At 43.6% G+C, this 21,220-nt stretch overlaps 1 protein-coding gene across 9 annotated transcripts in view; it reads right to left on the reverse strand.

Moving 5' to 3' along the window:
- Positions 1–21,220, reverse strand: part of SLC7A1 (solute carrier family 7 member 1) — a 38,836-nt gene that overhangs the window by 7,488 nt on the left and 10,128 nt on the right. For 3 of the 9 annotated variants that reach the window (XM_088159537.1, XM_014879663.2, XM_088159535.1), the window contains exons 2-8: positions 13,773–14,156; positions 8,870–9,028; positions 6,495–6,669; positions 4,492–4,616; positions 2,737–2,959; positions 1,818–1,957; positions 51–153 (exon numbers count right to left, since the gene is read on the reverse strand). In XM_088159537.1, coding sequence (XP_088015663.1) covers positions 51–153; positions 1,818–1,957; positions 2,737–2,959; positions 4,492–4,616; positions 6,495–6,669; positions 8,870–9,028; positions 13,773–14,142 — 1,295 coding nt within the window. In that variant the 5' untranslated portion in view covers positions 14,143–14,156. Of the gene's footprint in view, positions 1–50; positions 154–1,817; positions 1,958–2,736; positions 2,960–4,491; positions 4,617–6,494; positions 6,670–8,869; positions 9,029–9,132; positions 12,847–13,594; positions 13,694–13,772; positions 14,157–21,178; positions 21,203–21,220 lie in introns of those variants that run through there. The other 6 variants (XM_088159539.1, XM_088159542.1, XM_088159540.1 and 3 more) reach the window with 6 other exon arrangements.

The raw sequence follows: 21,220 nt of genomic DNA on the forward strand, positions 1-21,220 counted from the left end.
TGTGGAATTCTCTCTGTGTGCCGGAAGAGACAAAGCTTCTACATTCTTACCTCAGTACCAACACACAGGCTGCTACCAAGGAGTAAGCCAGGAGGGTCCCGATGGACATGAGATCCACAAGATCTTTCAAGTCAAAGAGAAAGGCCATAACAGCTGTAGGAGGAGAGGAAGGTAAGAGAGAAGAAAAATCAGCAACATAGCAGAACATGCACATCTCAGGAGCGTTAATAATGATGCAGCATACACGTGACCCTTGCTCAGGACTTGGCTGGGGAGTTCAAGATGTCCCAAGACAAGGAGAGGCAGACCTTGGTGCATGAATACCCTAGGACTCCACAGGCTGTCCAAGGCTCACTAGTTGAAACAATAGGAAACACTTACTACAGAAAATTCCAGCCTGTTTGCCTCACACAGCTAGGTTCACCCAACTACCAACAAAAAGCAGAGGTTTAAGCCACAACCTAACTGTTAGTCCCCCAGTGGAGCTGCAGCACTCCTAAAGTCACAGTTATCTCCTGGAAGTAGCTAGAGGGAACAGAGGATGGGCAGCAACTCAGCTCAGCTAGGGTGAAATCAGGCTTGTGCATGCAACAAGACCAAGCATCAAAGAAGGCATCCTGAAATAGGTGTCGTCATGGGGATTTCCAGAAAAAGGCTGCCATTCCTTAGGGATTACCCCTGCTTACTTGCCCTCACCAGGTAACCCAAGTTGTACAGGATTTTTTATAGGGCTTTCAGAAGGCAAATAAGTGGATTAAAGACAAACAATCAGACACCAACAGTCATATGAGTGTAGGGACCTCAGAGCTCAGCCTGGCCCAGCCCAGCCTTAATGCACAACCTGGAACCCAACAACCAGCTCAACCTTCAAACTCAGCTGGCAAATGCTGTTCCTGCAGCTTTGTATGGCTTTTATTCATAGGCACTATGGGCCACTTGGATGAGACCACAAAGGTTTTTTGGTTTTTTTTATATTGCTCTTTTTCCTACCCCACCATGGTCTGGACCAAGGATACCCAAGAGGAAGATGCAGGAGAAGGAAGTTGTGAGGAGGCTCTGTGAATGCAGCAGCAGGAGCTGAACTCTTTCACAGGAGCTCAGAGCCTGGGGCAGCAGTCCAGCAGCAACTCCTCACCAAAGGTGGCACATTCTTGTACCCATGGCTCATCCTGCATTATATTATTATACCAATCCTGCATTTGCAGCAGAAGGTAAAGAGGAAGCAGCAAGGCTCTCCTCTTTACCAGGCATTGTGAGGAAGGGGGCGGCTGCAAGAACAGGGTAAGCTGTTCATCCTTGCTGGGAGGTTTAATTCCCTTATTTCTGGGGGGCCAGGAGAAGGAAGGGGAGAACAGGATGGCTGCCAGCTGTGACTAACTGATTAACAAATGCCAGTGCCACAGGGGCCATCTGCCTGTCTCCACCTGCTCTGGCATCTTCTGCAGAGTTGCTACACACAGGCGGTGCGGTGTCTTCAGCCAAGCTAGGCCAACAGCCACCAGGATGCTGGGGCACCACTGGCTGCTGCCTTGCAGGGTGTTAATTACTTTTAAGGCTGGCTGAGCAGATAAAGGTATTCCTGGCATGAGACAGGATGGCAGCAATGAGCTCTGAGAAAGAGGGATAAGCACACAGAGAGCTGCTCATGCTCACCCAGACTCTCCAGGACATGCCCTGGAAATCCAGGACACCCTCTGGGATGTTGCATTCTGCAATATATCCAACTAGTAAGTGGGCTAGAGTCAGGCAGACTTATCTGCCCTGAAGATGAGCTTATGTCTCCTTTCCACAGATTCATGCGAGTCTTTGGATCCTACCTGCAGTAGCTCCTGATGTCACTGTTGCAATTAAGGGAGTTTTTCTCTTCTCGTTGACTTTAGCCAAAAATTTAAACAGAAGTCCATCTTCTGCCATAGCATAAATTATTCGAGGCATTGGAAACATGGATCCAAGGAGACTATGGACACAGGAAGGAGAAATAATCTACTTATATCACCTCCTGCTGAGCATAGGCACACAAGTGAAAGTAAGTTTATGGCAGTGTAACTACAGAACAGGTGGCTTTCATTCACTTCAGCTTCTCCTTCAAGGACTCCCTCTGAACATCCATGTTACTGGTAGCTGGTAACTGAGGTGCAGCTCTATGATTTTGGATAGCTTCCCCATGGGGCATAAAATCAGCCTGACTTTCAGATAAAAAAAGAGCTGTAACTTCTATGAGCCTCTACAAGTTGCTCACCTAATTGAGTACTCTAAGCTGATCTGAAATAGGCCTTCCAAGTTCAGGAGGTGACATGTTCTGCCTCCAGCCTGCCCTGCCTCCCATCCAGATGGCTGTCCTGCAGGTAACCTGCAGACAGATGGCCCTGGATATAGTAAGCCCCATGCACTCCTGAAGATGCACCCTGCACTACCTGACATAAGTCTGCTCTCCACCTGGCAGGTCAGGATGTCTTGCACCCAAATCGTGCCTGCATTGTATAGTTGCCTCCATGACTTAGTCACTCAATCCAGATTTATATTCCTGAGATGCACCTGCTGGGTCTTCTGCTAAGATGGGAGTTTCTTGAAGCAATACCAGTCACCTGCTTCTCTAGTACCTACCACAGGGTGAAATCCTGGTCCTTTTGAGGTCAGTAGCTCTGAATTTCATCCCTGGTCTCCACTCCATTTCTTAAAGGAGGTGGAGGTACATGTTTGTCTTGAAAGATGCAAAAATGAAGAGCAGTCTCTTACCTTGTAGAAAGTGCACACAAGGAACCAACAGCCACTGCATAATTGGCTCCATCCCAACCCACATATTTAAAGGCATTGGGTAAAGGGCTATTGGTATCTAGCTGGTAGTAAGGCATCATGAGCGTCAGGGCAGCTGACACACCAAAATAAGCCACAAAGCAGATGAGAAGAGATGCCACAATGCCAATAGGAATGGCCTTCTGAGGGTTTTTTACCTCCTCACCTAGAAGAAAGGAATTTAAATATCAGCTAAATGACAAGCAAGACCTTTATCCCAGCCTAGGGCAGGCATGCTGGCTGGGGCTTTCAAAGGTTTCGTGGGCACAGAGGTGCTCTTTGACCATAATGCCTGCTCCATCCACTTGGGATACCAACACCTGTTTGCTCCCATTTCTGCTGCTACTGTTACTTCTTCTGACACACATTCGTGGAAGCCTTGTAAACTCAGGCATAGAAACAATCTGGATTAAACACAGTCCTTCTCCCAATAAAGATCATCCTTCTATCCTACTCCTGCTATCTTACTGATGGTCCAGACCCAAGACGACTTCAACGATCACAGATGATGGAACAAGAAATTATTGTGCAGTTGTAGGGAAAATCCGTGGATGCCCATTTTAGTAACATCTCCACCAGAACTAATACACCATGATCATGGCACCATAGGTGCCCATTTCCAGAGAAAGGCAGAGTGCCTGAAAGTCATATGGCTCTTTGAAAATGCCTCTTAACAAAAGGACCCCTCTTGTTTTTATGGAAAATTTTCAACAACCAAGTAGGAAAAAATTTATGTAAAAAACCAAAATTCCTCAAAATTCAGGCACAGAACAGATTTCTGCTTTCCTAGTCCTACAAAACTGCTCTGAAAGCAAGAGCTTCTGAGGTACAGCGTTTCAGCAGGATGAACTGATAAACATACCTACAAATCAAAAGCAGATGAATGTTTCTTCCACAAGGAGAGGCTTCAGGGCTGGCTGGAATAATGGAGCCAACACTTCTCCAACTCCTTGCTTGGAGCAAGACACAGTAATGCTTTATCTACCTGTGACGATTCCCCTCTTCCTCTCCTCCAACCGTCCTTGTCAAATGTGAAATTAAGGATAATCCTTTCTTCAGGGAATTAAGATTCATCTTAGCCACAAGGAATATGACAATGTTGACTTCTCTCTGAAAATGAGACCTCTTAACCTTTACAGGTAAAAACTCCTGATTCTGAGGCACAGCTCTAGGGTGCAGTTTACTCCCCAGAGGCTTCCTCTTTCTCTGGATGTTTAAAATACTGCAAGCTACCAGAGATTCTTCAGCTGAAGGCACTGAAGAACTCTGTTCCAGAATAACCTGTTGATTAAAGTATCATCTGGAGTTAGAGGCTCAAACTCATACCAAACATATGAACCTGGGCCTTCCCTATTTGCCTAGCTGGTAAGCCTGGACATGTTTTCTGTGGAGTCTGACCTGGTTAGTATCATCACTGACCATCCACAAGCTTGGGCCCTGCAGGCAAAGAAGGGAGGAAGCTCGTGGTTATACAGTTTATCCGTGTGCCACAGCAGCCAGAAGTCAGCAGGCAGGAACTTGAATAAATTCAGCACTTTCACTAATAGGAGCAGCTGAGCCAAAAGCCTATTTTGAGGTTTAGTGGGATGACAAATGTGGTGTCCTGAATTCCCTATTATCTGTGCTCTGCAATGTTACACAAAGTCAATCTACCAGCAGCCAGATTCATAACCAGAATGAAGACATCTTCCCTCTTACCTGTAGTAGCAATACAGTCAAATCCCACAAAAGCATAAAAACACGTGGCTGCCCCTGAGAGGACTCCTTTCCATCCATAGGGCATAAACCCTCCAACACCGTAGAGCTTTTCTTCCTGTGTTTGACTGAAAGGTATGGCAGGGGGTTAGAAGTGATCCTGCCTAGCTGGGAGTCACAAAGCTATTCATATAGCTCATAACAAAATCCAAAGCCAACGTTTGAAGGAGCAGGCTTTCCCTTTCATAAGCTAGCATACAAATACCAGGCAAAATGCTAAGCCCTATTCACCGCTGAGCTTTGGACTGGCCTGCAACAGCCTGGGGAATGCATGGAATAAGAATGGTTCATGGTTTGTTCCCACCACCTGTTTTGTGGGGTGGATAAAAATGTCTTGGCTAAGACAAGGAAAAATAGCATGAATATTAAAAATTCTCTATTAACATTATTGCATGTGCAGATACATATATTCATTTAAACACAAGCTTTTGAAAAGCTGAAGACTGAAAAGCATGTGAACCATCCACTTTTTACTTCAGATGGACTCAGATAAAAGGTAGGTGAGTAGACATAAGAGAGGAATGCAGGGTGCCATGATTGGAAGATGGGGTGGATTTTAAACACTCTCAACTTCCAAATTCCTTGTGCCAAGCTCATACTCAAACCATGATTGTAACCGTGAGAGAGAAGTGGAGCCTGGATCCCTGACACACCAAATGCTTTGCTGAGTCTTATCCAAAGTTCATTTAAGTCAACAGACAAACACAGCCTGATCCCAGTGCACTCTGGATTGCAACCCCAGATCCATGTGCCTTGTGTTGAGTGACAAATAACAAGCATACCCTTCAGTTCAAGTCACTCAGGTCACTTTTTCAGTGAAAAGCCTTTGTAAAGATGAATTAAGGCAGTTAAACTAAAGTAAACACCAAATCTGCAAGTCTTCTCACATATAAGCATCTGAACTCTCTCAAAGAAGGCCTGCTGAGACTTAGATGAAAAATGGCCTACAGAAATAGCACAACTCAAATGTGGATTACTCTGGAAATAATGATAAAATAAACTCCAGACAGATTTTACAAAAATAGTAAGTCCTACAGGTCAAAGAGCTGCACTCATACTTTGAAACTCTTGCCATAATTACTCCTTGCATGGAAATAGCAGAAGAGAAGGAGAGGGGACCTGTCCTATGGAAGCAATTTGTTTGCAGCAGGTTGAATTTTGAAAAGAGGCTCAAGAAGCAGCTTTTACACAAGATGACCTACAAAACATTTATGAATCTTACCAGATTTTGCCCAACTGCGCTTCCTTGCAAGACATCTTAAAGCGTTTAGGTAGCAAGCCAGGACTGAGCTGATATATGTGGAGATATTTAAAGGCCCTTACTCTGGGTGGTACAGTCTCAAGCAAAAATTAATAACTTTGTCTTACTGTAAGCCCTGTAAGCTCCTTAGTTTTGATCTTGAGTAGGATGAGAGAATTTTGGCCAAGCAGCAAATTGTCATTAAAAACAGATTTATGATATATGCTTGCAGCAATGCATTAAAATAATCTGCAACTTGATTTCATTTTATTGAGGCATCTGGGACAAGGTCTCTATAAGGTATAAAAATACCCAAGGATACTGCCCAAGTATTCAAAGAAAGTACACAGCTATACTTGGACATGGCTTCATATAGGCACCAGAGCCAGCCTGGTGTAGACTTGAGTAGGACATTGTCTAAAGAGCTCCTTTCTTTCAACTTTGGATGCTATATTGGTTATAAGGCTATAAAGATCAGTTCATCATCAGGGATCATAATGACACAGCCTACTCCTAGTACTTTCAGCCCACCAGCACAGTCTGCTCTCAGCAAATAGGCACTAAAGACAGCTTTGCCTCCAAGCTATCTGGCAAAGGAAGCAGCCATCCCATTCACTGGTTTTCTAACTCAGTCCACAATCCCTCATTTAAACTTGCTTTTGAAAATGCACCAGCTTCTGAGATGAAAAGAAAACATCCAACCTACTTGTCTTTGAAAATGCTATGGCTGGTGTTGTAAATGTCCTGTTCAGTCAGGTTCCAGTTTTTACCAGATCCTTTCACAAAGCCGGAGATCACGACAAATCCAAGGACAAGGACATTGATGCAGGTGAACACTTTGTTCACTAGGGCAGATTCTTTCACGCCAAAAGCCAAAAGCCCTGGGGAAAAAAATGGCATAGGTCAGGTATTTCACCACCAGCAGCAGGTGCTGGGGACTCATAGATGTAGCTCAACTGTGTTCATGCTGTGCTCTGCCCAAATTATCACATCTTGTTTCTTCACAAAGCCAAGTAGCTCAGGATTAACTCACCCAGAAGTAGGATGAGGACTCCAGCTCAGACATTACTGCTGCAGAATATGACACACCTTCCCACCCCGCACGCCCATGTGGAGTGTGTCCCTGGTAAAGTGCTTTGCTAATGCACTTAAACTACTCCCATAGCCTCAAAGTCCATACAGAGATCCAGAGAAAGCACAACAGGTGGTTATCAATGAAGGAACATTGTCTTATAGGTCTTGGCCAAACACAAAAGTTAGGAACAACACTCAGCTTTCCTTAGAAACACAGGGAAATATGAGCAGGGACCAAATCCAGGAGGATTCTACTTCTAATAGCTACTTCTAGAGCTGAAGACAAAGAAGAAGGCAGCATCTTAGGAATCCTGCTCCCACTTAAATCAGCAAGAGCTTTGCCAGCAAGTACACTGAGAGCACGATTTCTGAAGAAGAGCATGGCTACAGGCCTTGGCAAACAGAATCTTACTAAGGCATAGCTTGGCTTCTCAGGTCAACAAGCTCTCCTAACTTCCTCTTCAGGTGTCTGATTTTTAAGAACTGAAACTTTTAACTCAAATCTAAGGCTGAAAGAGAAGTGAAAAAACTTCATACAGGCCTGAGGGAGAAGAGAAGCACAACACAGTGTTCTTTTACTGCTACTCCAAGGGACTTCATTGAGAGATGAGCATTCTGTGTACTCACCTTTACTTCTTTTAAAATAGGACATAAACTGAGACAGCCACATCAGAGGAGTGTTTGGTAAGACTTCATACCAGCCCACAAAAACTTGTAAGATACTTTTTAGAAATCTGAAGCTCAAGACAGTGCAAGCAAAAATAGACGTGTGGTGATGATATTTGGACTAAAGCTGCTATTTCAGCAGCTTTTTTTAAGAAAAGAATCGTTTGCCTTTTTTATTAAAATCCATAGAATTTGCTTCATGCAGGAGCATAAAGCCACCTTATTATAAAGTAACCTTTATAATTTTACACCTCAGCAGTACTGAAGTAAAGAGTTCTAAATTTTGTAAATTGTACCTGAGGTGAAAGATCAGATTCCGATTTGAAATGAGAGCAATTCATATTACATACAAATGTACAAAGAGGAAAATCTCTCCCATTCAGATGTAATCCTGAAAATAGAGGGCTGCTATTGGCTTCAGCAGCCCTCGATGCAGTCCTAGATCCAAACACAAACCCAAATGCCAAAGCATCCCTTGTTTATGAAGCCTGTCCCTGTGAGCACAGCTCACACCGTGAGAAGGCCATTCCATGAGTGGGAAATGTCAGGATAACCTTGCTAGTGTGACACTGCAGCTTCTGCCTGCTAGAAGCCACAGAGGAGTACGGAAGCATCATTTTTTAAATTCGCCTAAACTTGGTAATGCTTTGCAAGAGCCATTTGGAGTAGAGGTAAACATTCAGAATTTTGATCTTCCAAGCTGTCAAAACTTTTCCAATTTATGATCAAAGGCTTGGCATCTTTTTAGGAAAAAAAAAAAAAAAAGAGGCACTGACTGTCTATGACACATTTATTTCTCTGGAGTCTTGTATTCAGTTCTGCAAATTGAAGCCCATATATTTAAAAAAACCAAAACTAGAACAGTAGTACATGAAACTGTAACCAAACCCTCTTTCTTTTTTTCCCCTCACTTTCCTGGCTCAAGACATCAAAAACTGGCAGATTATCAAAGGGGGAATAAGGTTGATAGACCAACTGCATGAAATGCTTGTGTAGAATTCTTCTACAATACGATTTGTGGAGGGAAGGATTAAACTACTATACCTGATTGAGGATAAAAAGTCATCTTTTCTTTTCCTCCTTATATAAAATTTGATTGAAGGTTTTAAAAGTGTCTCAAAAAATATCAAGAATGCTCCCCTCTAATTAAAAACCTTGTAAACAGGCTATGCCCTGTGCTAACTCCACAGTTATATATAGGTCAATCCAACACTTGTAGCAAAGAAAGAGTCTTTAATATGTTGCTCTAAATAAATCAGGACTTCACGCTCATTCCAAAAGCAAACAAAGAGATTACATAAAAAGAAGGTGCAAGACCCACAAACCCCTCCAGTGCCTCACCTGTTAGGATGATGATTATCACCACAGCAAAGATGTCTGGGTATTTTGCTAGCACTCCAGGAGCATCCATCGTCATGTATTTTTCACAAAATTTTTCAATGTGCTGCCCTATGATTTCATCAAACGTTGCACTCCAAGCTCTGGCCACGCTCGAGGTTCCTACCAGAGGACAGAAAGGACAAAGATCACCCTTTGTGGCTGGCACATGTTCCAAACCAGGGGGAACCTTGTAAGGTTCTCAGTACAGAGGGTCTCAAAGCAACCTTGCATGTGCTCCCAGGTGCTGGGAGTAGCCTTTCCTCTCCATACCCAGCCCACAGCCTGGGTTCATGCTTGGCATCTGCTCTGATGGTAACACACACAGGTGGTGGGCCTCAGACTCATGCTGAGCTGACAAGATGAGAAAAATCCTTTTAGTCCGGCTTCCTTGCAAACCTCAACTTTGCCTTAGATACTGCCCTGACCGACCTTCTCCTTACCCCCCTAAGGGCCTGACCTTCCTCCAAAACTGGTAATTTCTGCTACCAGAGAGGTCCAAATGTAGTGCTGGCAGAACTCCGTGGCAGCTCCAGTTAGGTGGCTGCAGAGAGACATACAGGATCCAGCTGCCCTCCAGCAGTGCGATGCTGGAGCACCAGAGCCTGGACCACACCACTGGCCAGCTCTGCACTCTGGCAACACTCAGGTCTGCTCCAACTCCCAGTTGCTAGAGTATCCAAGCAGGAAAAATACTCAGATACAATTTACATGTTATCTGAGCATAAGTCAGCCCGTTGCAGAATGCTGTTGGTGACCATAGCAAGTGGAACAGCTCCTGCCTGCAGCAAGTGCCTCAGGCTTTGCCCTCTGGGGACACTTTTTGTTTCCATTTGAGTGCATTCAACTACGTGCGGCTTGCTGGGGTGAGGACTGAACCCGAGATCTCAGGACAAGCAAGTTGGGGACAGTGTCTGGGTCATAAAAGTAATTTTAGAGAACTGAAACAGTAACAACAAAGAGCTACCATAAGACAGTGACAGCATTTTGTAAAAAAAGTAGGCCTGCGTAAAAGCCAACTTCTTTTGCTGCTGTGTTAACGTGGTTACTGTTACACTCCCAATGTCTTTCTTATACAGTACATACACTATATATAACAGCACTTAACTGCATATCATAATTAGCACTGTACATAATTAACTAGTTTTAAAAAGAGCTCAGCTTAGCTTTGGTTTGCAGAGCAGTTCCTCAGAGGATGCCATCAGGGGCCCCTTTCCACCCAGAACAGTGTGTCCTGCCACACTCACCTGTGAGTGGGTGTTCAGGTCCCAACTTCGGCACCTGCAATCCTGTCAAACAATGTCTGTGCTCACCTACAGCCAAATCCTCTGCAGCAGCGGTGGGCAGCACCTGCAGCACAGCTGGGAACACTCACCTGCCCAATCCAGCTTTGCAACAGCATAAAAATTAAGCTGCAGAACAGACCTGTTGGGAGACTCTTCTGTTCACCAAGACAGAAAAGTGCACAGTGTGAACACTTTTAAAGTTTGGACATCACTGCCATTAATTTAATCTTGAGAAATTGCAAAAGTTATTGCATACCACATTACAATTTTTCAGGTTAGCTTTGGCACGATTTGAGGGAAAAGACTATTTTAGTGCTATTTTTTTGTCCTAGCTCTAATATTTCACGTTCTAGGACAGGAACACCCAGCTCCTTCCTGCATGTGTTATATTAGATGCCAGCTGCTTGGATGCCAGTTCCACATAACTATCAGTCATTTATCCAGAACTCTCTGTAACCAAAAGGGTTGAGGGAGCAGGGGCAATCTGACATTCTTTCAACAACGCAGACACCTGGATAATCTCTTGCTATTATTAGAAAGCACAGTGCAAAGACATTCAGCTTGTATCCAGGAGGATTTACTAGTTCTGGGTCAGAAGAGCAGATTTGGCTCCTGCCTATAGCACATAGCTCCCAGGAAAACTGCAGAGCTCAGGGGCTGGGCTCACTGCAGGAACAGCCGAGGTCAAGTGCCAGTAAAGCCCAGCAGCAACCACTTACCAGAGATGCTGTTTACTCATCACACACTACCAGCTCCCACCAGTTTCTAGTTCCTGAAATGCATCCCACATTGGGCACAATCTGGCACAGTTCCCCAAACCCACATCATCTCAGAAGAAAGTTCACATCAGATCCCGGTCCTGGACACCTTTCTCCTTCTCTCTAGACCATAACTGATCTGTTGCATGCCCATTTTTTTTCTCATCACCCACCTCCAAGACTTCACATGAACCTTTCCTCAACTCAAGTCACTTCAATTAATTAAAAGCAACTGGCGTCCATCGTTGGGACTCCAGGATTTTTTTCCACCCTCATAATACTTCCTGAGCTGATGTCTGAGAGCCTCAGCATGAAAACACCAAGCTGGCTGAACTCCTTAGAGACACACATTTTCGATGCACTGCTTGGCATTTTCTCAGCAAAATTAAGAAAAAAAGTGGCTTTCTGCCCCTCTCAAGCCCTGGCTCTGAAATGCAGCTTACACTTCTCAGAGACTGGAAGGACTGATGCCTTGAGACATTTAGGGATGCCTGTGTGTGTGAGAGTGAGCAGGTCAAGCTTTGCCCTGGTGAGGCAGTGCTCTGCCCCCACACCCCTCAGCCTCTATTCCAGCCCTGCACTGGCAGACCAAGGGCAGGGCTCCACTCTGCCTAACCCAGCTCCTGAGTGGCCAAATGACCAGAAGTCCCACCTGCGGGGAGGGCCCACAAAAGCCCAAGGGTTTTTAAGGCTGAGTATGAGTGCAGCACATCTTGACTCTACCTTCCCCTTGGAGTTTGTATCTGAACACTGCTGGAATCCAGGCATTGGTGCAGCTATGTATGCTTTCCTGTATCTTCTCTGCCTTTCATGCCTTCCAATTCCCTCTTCTTGGAACATTTTGAGTAACTTAACATGGAATGGGTTTAAAGTTTGCTAAATTGAATGGGCTAAATTAATGCTGTGGGAAGTGTTTTATGTTGATCAGGTGTTATAGTATGTCTTTAGCCAAAGTTTGCTGATTTTTCAAAAGTTTGCCGGTAAACTTTTGTGTTCTTTTGACCTCTTGAGAGTATCTGGTCTGTATTTCTCCCATGTGCCTAACCCAGAATACAGGAACCATTATAAACACTTTCAAAAGTCTCATAGAGCAAATTGATTGGGGCCTTACAGCCAACATATCTTTCTCCTCCACACCCCAGAAGCTGCTGGGCGTTGTCCTTGCTCACAAGAGGGGCAATCAGCTCTGAGAGAAAAGCTGGATAAGATAAGGAGACCGCTTGTACCTCATATCTTCCCACAACGTTTTTCCACCTCAGCCACCCTTTCTCACAAATTATGAGAAAGACAGCTTATAAATACATATTCTTGACACAGGACTAAAATAAAAGTAAGGAAGTTGAACACATTCATGGATAGTATCTACTTATTTTTTACTCAATTTTCTGTCTTGTGGCAATACAGTGAGCAGTCCACTCTGAAATAAGAACTGAGGCATTTATTCAAAATCCATTATGAGAGGGGAAAAAAGAGTCTCGGAAATACCACTCTGAGCCCAGATCCTCGGAGTAGAACATTCAGTAGGCAAAACTTTTCATTGTGCATTTGCAGAATCAGGTTTTGGGACAGCAACCACAGCTATGTCAATCATTTTGGTCGTCCAGTATCATGGTAGGAAGGGCCCCAAAACCAACTAGATGAAGGGCATGAAGGAGACGATCTATCATTACCTTTCTGGAACAGAAGAAAAATTACCAAGAAGTCTGTTCAATTTTTCTACGTGTAGCCTAAGCAGAGTCCATCATAGAAGTCTGGAGGAAATCATAAGCTTACTTTTTTAAGAATTATTTTTATCTACTCCTTGCAGTGAATGGAATTCATGGAATAGCTACAGGACTCTGATTTCTTAAGGAGAGGAGTTTAGTTGACTCTGGCTTTTCATCTTCTCTTTTTTTTTCTTTTAAAAGAAGGAGGGGAAGAAGAGAAAAATATTTCAGGTAACACACAGAGGAAAGCCAGTACGACCTCAGACAAGCAGCTGCTACGCCACTATGTTGTTCCTGATGTGATCTTACCCTCCAAGCACCATGGAAACTAAATTCCAAGGTAATGCTTACGAATCTCATAAAATGCATTTTAAAGAAACCAACTCCCTTTAGTAATTTAGCATACAGTCGGTTTTAACTAGCAAGCTTTCAATCTCAACTGGCAAGTCTGTTGCAGCCTTAGTGGCGTGAAAACAAGCAGTCTGCCCAGAATGTGCTTGCAAAGACACGAATCCTTAATTAGCAAAGTGTGGCTTAGTTTTAATGCATCAGCTGAGTTGCACAGCGCATGCTCTGAGCTTGATCCAGGGCCTCTCCTAGTGGGAGTCAAGGGCTTAGAAGGGATTTGGTTTGTATTTTGCAGAGACTGTGAACCTGCAGATCATCTCAAGATTAATTCTGCAGCAATTCACAAGACAAAACTCTTATCTCCAGATACTTCAAATACATCCCAAAGGGACCAGAATTAATCCTCGATCAGCTGTGAGTACAGATGCTCTGTATCCTGTATCTTTTGGTGAGAAGTTCCTTTCTCGGCAGAGAGGACACCCTTTGCATCACAGCAAGTGTGCAGCAGCCAGGGGATGCCTGAGGGATGAGGTGGAGATTCAGAGGGATTCCCAGCAGCAATAAGCCCTCAGCCAGCAGCACACCACTCACCTCACCAGGAGCCATCAGAAACGCATCCCACTGATGAGTCCTGAAATCCTCGGTGAGTGCAAGAGTGAAGCATCTATTTTGTAACAGTAACACAGGCACCTAAACAAAGGTGACCTTACAGGCCAGGCTGCCACCTTGAAATAAAGCTAGGGTCTCACAGCACACCCACCATACTTACCAATAACATAGGAGAGGATTAGATTCCACCCTGTGATGAAGGCCCACAGCTCACCCACAGTCACGTAGCTGTAGAGATAAGCTGATCCTGTCTTAGGAACTCGAGCACCGAATTCTCCGTAGCAGAGTCCGGCCAGCACTGAAGCCAGGGCAGCAATCAAGAAGGAGATAACAATGGCAGGTCCTGCGTTTTCCCGTGCCACAGCTCCAGCCAGTACATAGACACCTGCACCCAAAGTGCTGCCCACACCCAGGGCCACCAAGTCAAATGTGTTAAGGCATCGTGAAAGACGACTGTCTTCTCGACTGCAGTCCAAATTTTTCCGACGAAGAAGCTGGTTTCCAAAATTGGTAATTTTTTGACACTCCATCTTCCTGTTTGGGCCTGCAAGAAAGATGCTGCCATCATCATCCAGACCAGAATACCCTCCTACATCAGCATCACTGCACAGGTACAATGCTATAGCCCTGTTACATTTCAACAAATGAAACTTCCTGTCTTCTACCTTTTTACAGGGTTAAGTGTCTCCTTTGGCATTTTATCTAGACCTACAATGGGGAATTAAAATAAACACCACCAAAGCATTTTCTGCTTCCAGCTCTCAGTCATGCTGCAAACTTTGTGCAATCCCAGGAGAGAGGCAATACTCCAGTCCAACTCCCACCCTGCTTCATAGTGATTCAGCTCACACGCAAGTGGGCAAACTAAAAATGCAAATTTTGTTTTTCAGATTTCAGAGGGGTTTTCCTGTTCTGGGCAAGAGAATACTTTAAAAAATGTCCCAATTGCCCCATTTAGCACACTTTGGTTTGCAAAGCAGAGAGCTGGTGGAATGCACAAATCCTGTACTACTGGGATGAATTTAAATCTGAGGATGTTGCAAGGGTATAGGGAACACATCCCAACCTGATGGGTTCTCAGCCTAAGGGAACAGCTACTCCAGGACAACCTCCTCTGTAAGATGTGTTGTGCAGACATTAGATTTTCTCTGTTTTGCTCTACAAACCTACAGGCTGTGTAGCCAGAGCCTACAAGGATGAACCTCACCTTCCATCTCAGACTGCATCCTCTAGCTCCAGCAGCCCAACCCTAATACTCACACCATTCAGCAGCAGGGTTTTAAAAATATTTCTTCATTAATTATGGAAAAGGAAAAAGGTTATTTCATTTAGATGCAATGCTGGATTGAGACATACACTTTCCAGCAGCACACATTGCACACAGACATCAATACTGTGCTGAGAATAACGAGTGGGCAAAAATACTCCTAAATGCAATTTACAGTAGAGTTCAGTGAGATTGGTACTTCACCAGCTCCAGCTAAAACCTAGTGTAAAAGGTGGGAAAATAGATGCTAAGAAACTTAATTAACCGAGACAACTGTTAAATCCGTGCTTCAATTTTGTCACCACAGCATCAATAACAAAACCAAAAATCCTCTTCACTTTTCCAAGACACCAGTCATAAGTCCTAGCTTAAATCCCTTTCTCTTGGCTTTACACAACTCCCCTACTATGAGAAAGTAATTACAACTGCAGGAATAGGGCTGAGGATTTACAAGGCCCACTGTGTCAGGAATTGTATCCCACCAACAGCTCTCAAACATGCTCCCAACAGACATGGATTTAGACAAATAAAGAAAGGCAGTGTTTTAGGCCAATCTTACAAAAATCTTATTTTGTTAACCATGGGAGTTCCCAACACATACAGAGAGGGAAAACTATCTTCTTCCTTCAGAAGGAAGACAGACCTAAGTCTTTACCTAAATGCATTAATATGTCAGATTGTTCACTCAGCCTCTGAACCTCACCCAAATTCATGTCAGCCAAAAAGCAGTTGTCCCTAAAGCTGGGACAGGGAAGTCAGGAACTTTGAACTGGGTTAAATGGACAAGAAGATTGTGGCACTGGAGTATGTCCTATGAATTCTGTTGCTTTCTAGGATGCTACCTAACAGCAAGGTAGACCTTTTACTTCTTACACGGCTATCTACCTTAACAAAATCTGGTATCCTGCAAAACAAACATAACTCAGTGGTTTTAATTCTGCACTGAAAATGAAGGGGTAACTGGTCCCAAATTCCCTGCCTTGTCACAGATAGATGACAAATCACTTCCTTGGCAAAAACAAGGTTGGCAAGGGACAACGTCCCCAGGAGAGGAACAGACCCTTGGTGCAGAGATGGAGGATAAGCGTGAGAACTTGGCAAGGTCCTGGGGGGCAGGGGGACATACAATTTATTCACTAAAAAAAAAAACTTAGTGAATTATTTCAAGTTTATACATCACTCGAGAGTATCCCAGAAGAAACATATTTCAAAGAAATTTCATTGGAAATTGGAAGCTCCCTTGGGCCTATCTACAGATGTTCACAGCTGTACTGTGGCCATCAAGAATAAAGCACAACTGCTTTCTATGGATAATTTACTTAGAAGAGGGGCTATTTAATTATGGCAGATCTGGAAATTAAGATCAACATTCTGCAACTGGCTTCATGCCAGCACAGTGCTCTTCTAGCTGAATTCCAGATCAAGATATCAACTCCCTCTACGCCAAAAAGCATCTAAAAGCATCTCTGTTGTGAATAGAATGCTTCCTACAGCCTATAGGTAACAAACAGGGAACCTGCAATGCAGCCATGTTCTGTGGCCCTCACACAAAGCACTGTCATTCATCTCACAGGCCACCGATCACCATCCTAAGCATGTTTTCTTTGCTTTTGAAACAGCAGGTACCAAATCAACCTTCCACTTTCAATTATATTCACTGTAGCTTGACAAAGAGACCTTCAGTGAAGACGAGTGGCATTTTTTTCAGGAGAACAATCTTTTGGTTTAGCAGGATGCAGTACAGAGTCATCACACCTCTGCCCAAAACCTTCTACGTATCATTTGTTATCTTTGCAAGTGTATCAAAGGGTGATTTTGGCAGAGATTATGATTTTTCCCCTCCTTAGAAGTCGGATCCAGCTGTGATTTTGCCTTCTGAAACAGTCATCCTTGACTTTGAAGTGACCCTTTGTTCTGGGCTGGTTCCACTCCCAACCTCACTTGAAAAGACGAGCCTTTTTTTTTGAATGCACAGTCAGTATTCCTGTGGCATAATGCAGTCCTAATAGCATAAAACAATATAAATTATTCCAGAAATGGTACCAGATGGTACATAACCACCTTCAAGCTGAGGAAACTTGAATCTGAATGAATATAGATTAGTTTTGTTCTGCACATGCCCTCTAGCTCTCACCCCTGCCTTAGCTCTGGTTTCTGCGATGAGAAACACTGAGCTACAAGTCTCAGACATCAGACACAGGGTGGGAAATGGCTTCACCCCAAGGCTTTGGGTAGCTCCATGTTTTGGCTGGAGCAGAGGTCTTTGGGAGTGGTGGGAAGCAAGGACACACCCAAGTAGCCTAGCAGGGTGGACCCCAGGCGAGAGGCCACATCCTTGGGTGAATCCTGTCCCACTAAAGTTGACAGCAAAGCTCCCACCAACTTCAATAGTCCAACTGTTACTGGTGTTTTATTTACAGTGCATTTTATTTTTATTACTTTTGTTCCCTGTCCAACTTTTTGTGTCTTGACTCTATTGTATTTTCAAATAAAATAAGATATTCTTCCTCCTTTTATCTAATGGTTAACATACCTATTATATCAGGTTGATAGATTTCCTTCCCCATTCCTCAAACGCATAAGAAAATAAGCAATCTGCCATGTGGTTGACAGCAAAAAGTAAATCATAATAAACATCTGTCCAGCTAAACATAAAACACCATGTGTAAAAATAAGCTGACAGGGCACCATTTTACATAAGCAATACTATCACTTCCTCAGCAATTACAAGTTGTTTCAACTTCTGAAATGCCACTCCTTGCCTATTGCAAGGCATCGCTGTTCCTGAGAATTTTTTTCTCCAGTTCGCAGAAGAGCATAAAACTAAAGCTTAAGGAGTTAAGGATTAAGGAGTATTCTACTAAGGGAAGAAGAAAACCCAAGCCTAACCTTGCTGCATGTTCAACGAAGTCCCCAGACATCTCCTTGGAGGACAAGTGAGAAATCCTCATTCAACGTTGTCCCACATATGCTTATATCCATTTTGAAATACATGGAAATGTCTACTGCCATTAGTACCCTTCTCTCAAAGCAAAGTCATGTCCCGTGGACAATCTGACATTTGCTGAAGACTAAAAGGATGCTGAGGAAAAATATCCCCCATACAGCTGTATAATCACTGCTACGAGTCTGCAGAACAAAGAGCTTGTGGAACAAAGACTTTGTGCTTGCACCATGCTGGTATATTTGACAATGCAGAATGGCTTTCACCCTGTATTTTTAGTTCAAACATGGTCCTCAAACAAGCATGTAGTGGTAATGCCAACTAGTTGATCAACACATAGGTAACAAACCCCTTTGGGAGGCTTTTTCAAAAGGCTGATTTTGCTACTTCCATCCCCAAAGGCAGCATCATTCACACAGAAGTCCTAAAGAGGAAATGAAGTGGAAAACCTCAATACCTACTACTGCTGTTAGCATTAAGGTATTTTTGGAGCATCAGATTTGACTGCAGACTTCTAAATGCAAAAGGTCATAAGGTAAGGGACCAAACTAGAGCTCCTGAATGTTTTCTGAAGCGTCATTCAGAAAACCAAGTCACCAAGGCACATCAGTCCTGGGTGTGATCTGTTCCAGTATAAAGCAAGAATTGTGTCAGATTGTCCTTCCAAAATGTCTTGCCTTGAAAAACTCCAATGTTTTATGTTACTCTGCAACAAGCAACAGTGCAGAGTCAAGATGGCTACAGAAGATGCTGAACTTTCCCAACAGATATTTGAGCACCTATCTCTAGACTTTTAGAAATAGAAGCAAAGGATGTGACACCAGACCCTAAGTTGCATCTGGCTGTGTCCCTGAAGCAGCTGCAAGTGTCTCCATCAGCTGTGCTGAGAAGGCAGGCAGTTCAGAGAAGACACGCTTGGGACAAATGCTGAGGACCAACTCAGAGACATCGATTGTAGCCATTTGCAAATGCAGCCACCACCAAAGAGGCCAGTGAAAGCAAAGGCATGACCAAGCATTATGCAAAGCTGGAAGCTCTCATTGCATGAAACTTTTATCTCATTGTAGCAGCAATGGCAAGGAGTCCAAGCCAAAAGCCACCCAAGTAGCTGCAATTCATTGCATTTGTTTCATTGTGTGAAGAGATGTTGCCCTGCTGAAGCATTTTAAATAGAAAAGGAAGGTATTGTCTGTGTGCTGTTAAATTGTTCCCTTCTTGATTGTAATTTTTTTAAAATATGTATGCAAATGTATGCATGTACTTCAATATACGTTAATCTAGATTACATTTGAGTGTATATACTTATATACATGGACATTAATGTTAAATTCTTTGCCAATTTTGTCATTAAAAATCAAGATCAGCAAGGCATTTGGTACTCAAAGGAAAGGAGTCAGGCAGTTAAATACAAACAACACATTAAACAAAGACATGGCCACAGGTGTGGGTGTGCAGTGTACACAAAACCCGATCTTATTCACCTGCTTAAAGGCACACTGCCTGTCTGAAGGGAATCTTATTGCTCTCCTTTGCTGAGCAGATCCTTTAACACCACGAGGGAGGTGGTGCTGGGGGACCAGCCTGCTCTCACCGACAGCTGGGCATGTTGCAGGTTTCTGTTCTTCAACCTCTTGAGTATTAGTAACATTTTCAAAGCATCATCACCCACTCATCTCCAGGTGTGCTCAATTACTGCCATGGGAGAACACCAGGGTGCTGCAGCTCACCAACTGCTTTCCAAACTGTCATGGCTACTACCTGTATCAAGGTCAGAAAATCCTCTCATTCCAGAACAACTTCTAAGATGGCAAAGACCATCCTTTTCCACAAGTTTAGATAATTCTCAACTTTCCCAAAATTTCAAAGCGGGCAAACTTTATTGTTTTGTCTCAATACCTGCAGAAAAGTCAATTTGGGTTATTTGTGATGGTACACAAAATCCATTTTGAAATGAGTAGTCATTTTTGACCAAAGTAAAGGAGGGAGGTTCCTGCTGTGGAAGTCATGAGAAGAGTATTTCAAACACTCAGAATTCAAGCTTCAAAGTCTCCAAAATGTAAGTTGTGACACACTTTCTTCTGCACAAAGCTCCAGCTGTGATTATCATCAAACATGGCACACAGTAAGCCATTCGACAGGGAGAAGATTGGATAGACACTAATTCCCCTACTGCAGAAACATACACCATATCATGCTTAATTTGCAGTGAGGAATTTGATGCTACATCACTTTCCAACTGCAGGCACAATGAAAGGTTGGGACAGTATACAATATCAGATCTCCACCACTCAAGCGTTGCAAAAACAGATTAGAGAAATACCTTTTAGACTCCAACTGGATATAGTGCACCCTGCCTTAAAACAGGGAAAACAGGTGCAGCCAGACATCGTGTTTGTTTTGGCAGGGTTAAATCATGAAACCAGATCTTCCTCTCCCCAACCTACTGCCTATCATCCCATAGCTGTACCAAAACAACCACCTGGGGAATTGTGCTGAAAACCACCACCACTGAAACAAACTCAACACTATGACTACCGCTGACCGAATGGCAGGCCACCACACACAGCAGCCAGGGCAGAGGAGAGGGATGTGACACCTTCCAGGATAGATTCCCATCTGAGAAGCACCATCCAGTCAAAGGTGCCTGCAGTGCCCTCAGTCCTTTTAGCCCACACTTCAAATTTCAGCTGGTAAGGATCCTATCAGCTCAAAACAGCACTCATGTTTTGAGGAGGACAGCAGCACATTTGCCATCCACAGCTCCTCAGAGATAAAGTTAAGGAAATGTCTTCCTGCCTAGCCATTATAGGGCATCACACCTCTCTAATTATATGAATCACTATTTTCTGATGAAAAAAGCATCTAACTGAAAAGTCTCCCACCAGCTCTAGTACAGTCTCCTCAAACAGTTCCTCAGCATGACTTCAAACTACACCTTGCAAGAAAATTGCTTGATTTAACTCTCTCAATTTGTCATAACACCAAAGAGGATCTCCACTGATAATTAAACTTCCCAAATGAAAGCCTGAGACAGACTGGCAGGAATTCACTTGAAACAACCCATTGTCCATAATCTGCCATGAATTCAGCCTTGGTATTGAGCAGAAAAAAATTAATGCTCTGGGAAACAACATTAAATAAATGAGCTTCTGTCTCCTTAAACCCAGATAAAATGAAGACAGATCTTTGCTTAGCCAAAAGCCCTGGCCATGTCATTCAGCATAAATCAGTTGTGGTCCTTGGAAGAAGGTGGGAAATGTCCCTTAGGAGATAAGGAAGTAAGTCAGACAGCAACAGAAGTTGGTTTTTATTAAAACAATAGCAGGGAAACAAACAAAACATTAAGAGCACCAACCTTCATGCAGAACAAAAAGTATCCTACACAGACATGGGACAC

Source organism: Sturnus vulgaris, chromosome 2 (genome assembly GCF_052056855.1).
Source record: "Sturnus vulgaris isolate bStuVul1 chromosome 2, bStuVul1.hap1, whole genome shotgun sequence".
NCBI classification, from domain to species: domain Eukaryota; kingdom Metazoa; phylum Chordata; class Aves; order Passeriformes; family Sturnidae; genus Sturnus; species Sturnus vulgaris.